This window comes from Carlito syrichta, unplaced genomic scaffold (assembly GCF_000164805.1).
Source record: "Carlito syrichta isolate Samal-C Ts95f unplaced genomic scaffold, Tarsius_syrichta-2.0.1 Scaffold91562, whole genome shotgun sequence".
Lineage (NCBI taxonomy): Eukaryota > Metazoa > Chordata > Mammalia > Primates > Tarsiidae > Carlito > Carlito syrichta.
Window position 1 is genome coordinate 157,217 of NW_007035658.1, and position 8,144 is coordinate 165,360.

The following is an 8,144-nucleotide window of genomic DNA, read 5'->3' on the forward strand; positions in this document are numbered from 1 at the left end:
TTTTTTTTTTTTTTTTTTTTGGAGTTGGACTCTCACTCTGTCACCCAGACTGGAATGTAGTGGCACGCTCTTGGCCACCGCAGCCTTGACCTGTGATCCTTCCAGCTCAGCCTTCCAAGTAGCTGGAACTACAGGCACACACTATCTTGCCCAACTAATTTTTTTGATTTATTGTAGAGACAAGGTGTCTCCAAGTTACCCAGGCTGGTCTCAAACCCGAGCTCAGACAATCCTCTCACCTTGGCCTCCCAAAGTGCTACCGCACCCAGCCGCTAATATATATATATTTATCTCATCTTTTTTTTGAGTTGGAGTCTCACTCTGTCGCCCAGGCTGGAGTGCAGTAGCATGCTCATGGCCACCGCAGCCCCTACTTCCTGGGCTGTGGTGATCCTTCAACCTCAGCCTCCCAAGTAGCTGGGACTACAGGCACGCGCCACTATATCCAGCTAATGTTTTTCATTTTTTGTAGAGATGAGATCTCACTATGTTGCCCAGGCTGGTTTTGAATTCCTGGACTCAAGCAATTCTCCCACCTCAGCCTCCCAAATTGCTGGGATTACAGGCATGAACCACCATGCCCAGCCTGAAGATATTTTTGACTGTCACAATTGGGGGACTGCTACTGGCAATTAGAGGGCAGAGACTATTTCCTTTTTTTTTTTTTTTTGAGTTGGAGTGTCACTCTATTGCCCAGACTGGAGTGCAGTGGCCGCTCCCGGCCACCGCAGTCTTGACCTGCTGGGCTCCAGCGATCCTTCCACCTCAGCCTTCCAAGTAGCTGTAACTATAGGTGTGCCAAGTTGCCCAGGCGGGTCTTGAACCCGCAGGCTCAGGCAATCCACTCACCTCAGCCTCCCAAGGCGCAGGATTACAGGCTAAGCCACCAAAGCCCGGCTGACTATTTCCTAATGCTGCTAAACATTCTACAATGCACAGGACAGAACCCAACACAACAAAGAATTATATGGCCAAAATGTCAATAATTCTGAGGTCAAGAAACTCTGGCTTAGATGACTACCAAGTTCCCTCTTAGCTCTAACAGACTATGATGAGGCAGCACCAACACTGAACAGGTAACATTTTTGATAACTATCTATGAATGGCTTCTTATGATGGTACTCAAAATCCCCCTAAAGCCAGATAGTTAAATATTTCCTCAATAACCATTTCCACTGGAAGAAATTAGACATTTCCCTCAGATATTTACATATCTAAAATCAGTGCTGTATTTCTGAGCTGTCTTCCTTTGCATCAAGAAGAGACCTAGGGAAGAAAAAGACACTGTCCCCCAGGGACTTAGTCTCTGACCCTTTGAACTTAGAATCAGTACTTCTAGAACCATGAGATTACTTTTGAGAAAGTAGATGATTTAAATAAGTATAAATGAGTCGAGCATAGTGGCTCACACCTGTAATTCCAGCACTTTGGGAGGCTGAGATGAAAGGATTGCTTGAGCCCAGGGCTTTGAGACCAGCCTAGACAACATAGTGAAACCTTGTATCTACAAAAAAAATCAAGAAAACTAGTTAGACATGGTGGCGCATGCCTATAGTCACAGTTACTTGGGAGGCTGGTGTGGAAGGATCCTCTGAGTCCAGGAGGTCAAAGCTGCAGTGAGCCCTGATGGTGCCACTGCACTCCAATCTAGGCAACAGAGTATAGCTCAACTAAAAAAAAAAATTAAAGTAGATAAAAATCAAAGTCAGAAGAAGATGTAATATAACAGCAAAGATAAATCTCAAATACATCATGCTAACCAAAAGAAGCCAGACTCAAATAGCTATATACTGTATGATTCCATATATATGACATTCTGGAACAGACAAAACTGTAGAGATAGAAAACAGAGCCAGGCAAGATGGCTCACACCTGTAATCCCAGCACTTTGGGAGGTGGAGGTGAGAGGATTGTCTGAGACCACGGGTTTGAAACCAGCCTGGGCAACTTGACAAGACCTCATCTCATCTCTTATAATAAATTAACAAATTAGCTGGGTATGGGGTGGTGGCACACCTACAGTTCCAGTTACTTGGAAGGCTGAAGCAGAAGGAATGGTCTGAACCCAATAAATTAAGGCTGCAATGGCTGTGAGCATACCACTGCACTCCAGCCTGGACGACACAGTGAGACTCCAACGCTAAAAAAAAAAAAGAGGGACAGAAAACAGATCAGCAGTTGCCAGGGGCCAGGGCAGGGGAAATAGACTACAAAGAGGAGAAAGAAGGAATTTGGGGGATGATGGACTGTTTTATATGTTGATTATGATGTCAGCTATAGACTTGTATGTGTTCTTTAAAACTCAGAAAAGTACACTAAAGAGTGGATTTTTTTTTTTGAGTTGGAGTCTCACTCTGTCGCCCAGACTGGAGTGCAGTGGCTGCTCCCAGCCACCGCAGCCTTGACCTGCTGGGCTCCGGCAACCCTCCTGCCTCAGCCTTCCGAGTAGCCAGAATTACAGGCGCACACTACCACGCCTGGCTAACTTTTTTATTTTATTGTAGAGATGAGGTCTTGCCTGTCCAGGCGGGTCTCGAACCCACGGGCTCGGGCAATTCATTCACCTCAGCCTCTCAAAGGCGTGGGATTATAGGCTGAGCCACCGAGCCCGGCAAGAGTGAATTTTACTGTATCTAAATTATACTTCAATAAGACCCCTCCTCTCCACATGTGATCACAAATGCTGTAGAGAGGACAAACTGGGTTATATCCAAATTCTTTCCCACCTCAAACCCTAAGGGTTTATGGATTCTGCCTTTCCTTCCCTTGGTGGCCTCAGAGTCACAGTGATTAGGGTTACATCTGGGATCCAATTTCTGTGTTAAAGCAATAAAGCTTCTGACTGGATCATGTGGATATAAGTCCTGCCACCCTTCTGGGACATCTGGCCCTATCCCAATTTGTGACAGAGGTTCCCTTCCTTCTCTCTCCTATCTTGACTTCACTTAGGACCAATGAGGGACTCAGACAATGAATAAACAAGCCAGAATAAACCTCGGGAGACACTGGTTTTATCTCTCTGCACAGGCTTCCTGTCTGGATCTCAGTTAATATTTCCACCAAATTTCAAATCAGGCAAAGAAGAATCATATTTACGGATATGAATTCCTCTCTCCTCTATGGCTTTTTGGGCTTTCACTAGATTATTTTTATACAATTAGCTGACATAAACATGAAACATGGGCTTTACAACTAAACTCATATCCAAGCTCATTGATACTAAAATACATATGTGTATGCACATATGTGTTTTGTTTCAACACATATACACTCCCTCCAACTGTTACACAAAATAATTAATTTTTCTTATTTACAGAAAAGTAATAAGTATGCCATGGCCAGCGAGGTCTGAAACAGCTATCAGAATGCTTGCTTTCTGCTAATGGAGAGACCACTGTCTTCTATGCCACAAATATAGTCACAACTGTGGACTGCTGTAGAAGTTCTATCCTCTTTATTGAGAGTCAGTTAGAAAAGCCAGGAAACTGGCTCTTTTGGAGAATCTCAATGGAAAGTTTATAAATACTAGTAACCAGATATCTCACACACCCTTGAAAGCTGACAGAAAATCAAGGAGCACGAGACAAGTCTGGACTTGCCAGTGTCCTCATATTCCAAAGGACAGAGAAGACTCAGTAGGGGCCAGGTAATGTTCACACTGCCCTTTTCTGCTGAGCTTTATAGCAAACACATTAGGACTACAAAGCTGGGGTGCTTATGTTATAACAGAAGGGGCCCACAGAGACAACAAATCCCACCGTGGTCTACGGCCTAGTTCCACATGTTCCCTTCAGAATGGAAGAACTGAATAATAACGTTTCCATTGTTTAGAATTATTCAATCATCTTCAGAAGTCTGTATCAGCAGAAAATTAGTAGTGTCTCCTGAGTCACCCAAACTTGATAATGCTGTTGTACTTTTGGCATAATTATTAAAAGTTTCACAAAAGACTAAAATACTTAGCAGAATACATATTTTGACTTTTTATTCAAAGGTATATAAGTGGATAGACTGTCTAAGTCTCCCCAAAATCTTTCTATTTCTGGTGGCATTGCCTAAGGACATATTCCCATAGTATTCTTTTTTCCCATATGTAATATGATACACAGAAGGTCAAATAAATAGTTTTTTCAGTTTTATTTTGTTATTATTTTTTGAGTTGGAGTCTCACTCTGTCGCCCAGACTGGAGTGCAGTGGCCGCTCCTGGTCACCACAGCCTCGACCTGCTGGGCTCCAGCAATCCTTCCGCCTCAGCCTTCCAAGTAGCTGGAACTACAGGCGTGCGCTACCATGCCCAGCTCATTTTTTATTTTATTGTAGAGATGAGGTCTCACCAAGTTGCCCTGGCGGGTCTCGAACCTGCGGGCTCTGGCAATCCACTCACCTCAGCCTCCCAAAGGCGTGGGATTACAGGCTGAGTCACCAAGCCCGCCTTACCTAAACTAACTTATACCTACCTGAGTCTTGCTGAGCTAAACGGACATTAGTCAACTTTCATGCCCTAAGCAAGCAGTCTTTCCCATCTCCTTTGGCGATCCTTCGGCCTCAGTCTTCCAAGTAGTTAGAACTACAGTCATGTGCTACCACATCCAGCTTAATTTTTGATTTATTGTAGAGATAAGTTCTCACCAAGTTGTCCAGGCTGGTCTCGAACCCCTGATCTCAGGCAATCCTCTTGCCTCAGCCTCCCAAAGTACTGGGATTACAGACTTGAGTCACCACGCCCAGCTAACAGTATGTACACATCTTAAATAAATTTTTGCTTTTTACTTTTATTTTATTTTATTTTATTGAGTCGAAGTCTTACTCTGTTGCTCAGGTTGGTTAAACAAATTTTCAAAAGAACTGAGAGGAGTGAAAGAAAAATAATAAATGACATTACCACATCCTGAGATGCATACTGAGGGTCCTCTGGGTTGACTGACCAGTAGCAGTAATCAAAGCCGAATGCCACAACCTTCTCCCTGGAGTCCCCAAAGCCATCTGGTCGACCATCCACCTAAAATCAAATACAAGATCCAGTGTCTTCTCTATCATAATATAAGAATCTGACTAATGGCACTCGATTACTCTCTACTACAGTTACACAGACCTGGACTGGTCATGACAATGTTTATGATCTCTACCTGAAAAAGAAAAAAAAGTTACCTTTGTCTCTAGCTTATTAGGTACATATAAAGTACCAGACAACTAAATGTATCTATCATACTATCATATATATGCCTATATATGAACCAAACACATGAGACACTGGAAATCTTGGGAGAGAAAGCCTTTCCCTCTCTGGACATATTATCATTAGAGGTCGACTATCAAAGTTCTTAGAACCAGAAATGTTTTTGATTTTTTCAGATATCAGATTTTTGGGGGACTTTGGAATATCTGCACATGTATAAACATCTTGGAGGTGGGATCCAAGTCTAAACATGAAATTCATTTATGCTTCATCTACACCTTATGTACATAGCCTGAAGGTAATTTTATACAATATTTTTAATAATTTTGTGCATGAAACAAAATTCTGTGTTTTTTTTGTTTACTTTTTGAGTCGAAGTCTTACTCTAGACCAGGCTGGACTGAAGTGGCACAATCACAGCTACTGCAATCTCAACTGACTGGGCTCAGGTGATCCTTCTACTTCAGCCTACCAAGTAGCTGGAACTACAGGCCCACACCACCACGCCTGGCTAATTTTTTGATTTATTGTAGAGACGTGATCTCCCCACATTGCCCAGGCTGATCTTGAACCCCCGGGCCCAGGCAATCCTCTCATCTCAGCCCCACAAAGTGCTGAGATTACAGGTATGAGTCACCGTGCCCAACAAAATTATGTGTTTCAACTGTGACCTCTCACATGAAGTCAGCTGTGAAATTTTCCACTTGTGACATCATGTCAAGTTTCAAAATTTGGAGCATTTCAGATTTTGAATTTTCAAGTGAAGACAACCAACCTATATCATTTTTTCTCTAAGTATTTCTGCAAAGGATACTAGGATGCATGAGTAGTTCAGGCCCTGGGCCTGACAGGCTCCATCAACCTTGGCCTTTTGCTGAGGTCCCTTGGGGTAGTCACCTGTAGCGAATTAGAAACCATGCTGGTCGGGCATGGTGGCTCACGCCTATAATTCCAGCACTTTGGGAGGCTGAGGTGAGAGGATTGCCTAAGCCCAAGGGTTCGAGATCAACCTGGGCAACTTGGCAAGAACTCATCTCTAGAATAAATTAAAAAAATTGTCTGGACGTGGCGGCGCTTGCCTGTATTTCCAGTTACTTGGAAGGCTGAGGAGGAAAGAGCACCTGAACCCAGCAGAATGAGGCTGTGGTGGCCATGGGTGTGCCACTACACTCCAGCCGGCACGACAGAGTGAGACTCCAACTCAAAAAAAAGAAAGAAACCATGCTGGACAGGAAAGCCAGGAGTAATCAAACTGCTCTATGTAGATGAGGGGAGAGTCAAAGCTTGGCATTGCACTGACCTTCAGGTACTAGGAAAAATGGCATTATTCACAGAAATGCTTTTTCTTACTATTTTTTTTTTTTGAGTTGGAGTCTCATTCTGTCACCCAGACTGGAGTGCAGTGGCCGCTCCCGGCCATCACAGCCTCTACCTGCTGGGCTCCGGCGATCCTTCCGCCTCAACCTTCCAAGTAGCTGGAACTACAGGTGGGCGCTACCACGCCCGGCTAATTTTTAATTTGTTGTGGAGATGAGGTCTCGCTAAGTTGCCCAGGCGGGTCTTGAACCTGTGGGCTCAGGCAATCCACTCACCTCAGCCTCCCAAGGTGCGGGATTACAGGCTGAGCCACCAAGCCCGGTAACAACTATTTTAAATTTATTCTGGACAGGGAAAGACAACCCTGGCATTAGCCATCATAAACTACAGGAGAATGAGGCTGTCAGAATGATTAAGAGATTCTAAGTGGATAACTGACTACAGGGAAGTAAGCAGCCAGGGAGGTGTGTAGGGGGCAGATTAAAGTTTGATCTTGGCTCAGATTTATTCTTAAGAACCAAAATATGAGATCTCAGTACATAGCAGCTGAAGTGATTAGGCAACAGAGATATAAAGAAGAAGATAGCAGCAAATAAAAGGTTCTTTGTCCCTAGGAGCTCCTGTTGAAAGTCTGGCAAGTCCCGTTCTCTTTTAGCAGAGAACTACTGACCAAAAAAAAAAAAAAAACAGATCACATCACAGGAGAAACATGAGAGTGGGCATAGCTGTGAAGCCCAGGGCCCAAATAACCCTTACTTTTTCCAGTTTCCTCAGCTCTCAGGAATGCTGAGTACCAACTGCAAGCAGACTATAGCAATAGTCACAGGGTCAGCTTCTCCTGTCTCTCTCTATTCCACAAGGCCTGGTAAGGAAGAATCCCTTCCATCTTCTGCTTGCCTGGTAAATGGAGAAACAGGATGGAAAAAATTAGCCCTACGAGGAGGCGAGAGGTACGGGAGGAAGTTCCCTGTGTTTGTCCAGTTGTGATTCAAAGTTCAGTCAGATCTGTGAAAAAGAATTTGTAACAAAGCACAGGCTATGACCAACTTCCTTCTGGAACCTGAAGGCTGTTACTTGGATCTCACTGTGGCCAAAATGAATCCTGCATTAGCAGGTACACACTAAAAGCCCTAACAATGCCTGTAGATGACGTGATATCAATTGAAAGGATTAGGACAAAATCTGACTGGTGGTCAGCTGAGTTAAATAGATATACGAATTGCCCCTCAGCATGATTTAAGCTAACCATGGCCCGCACAACATCCTGGTTTTTTTTAAGATAAGGAAATATAGTTTATTTATAAACTAAATTAGAAAGAGAGAGACAGAGAAAGAGAAAGAGGAAATTCATCTCCCCAAGGTGGATGAGGGGGCCAAAGCTTAAGAAAACATGGCCTGGCCACAGCTCAAAGAGCACATGGCTACACCATAACTTAGCAAGGCAACGGACCTGTGTTTACTTCCAAAGTATCTACTCATCAATATCCAAAACAGTTGAGCCCTATCTGATAAAACTTAGGTTGCAGCACCCAAACGCCCTGCACTTCTTTCTTGGTTTATTTTTTTTTTTTACTTTTTATTTTTTTTTAGGTTGGAGTCTCACTCTGTTGCCCAGACTGGAGTGCAGTGGCCGCTTCTGGCCACTGCAGC

General features: G+C 43.7%; 1 protein-coding gene across 1 annotated transcript in view; it reads right to left on the bottom strand.

The window, feature by feature from the left end:
• STARD9 (StAR related lipid transfer domain containing 9) overlaps positions 1-8,144 on the bottom strand; it is a 142,846-nt gene that overhangs the window by 127,854 nt on the left and 6,848 nt on the right. The window contains exon 3 of the mRNA XM_008059483.1: positions 4,884-5,000. Within this exon, the coding sequence (XP_008057674.1) occupies positions 4,884-5,000 (117 nt within the window). The remainder of the gene's footprint in view (positions 1-4,883; positions 5,001-8,144) is intronic.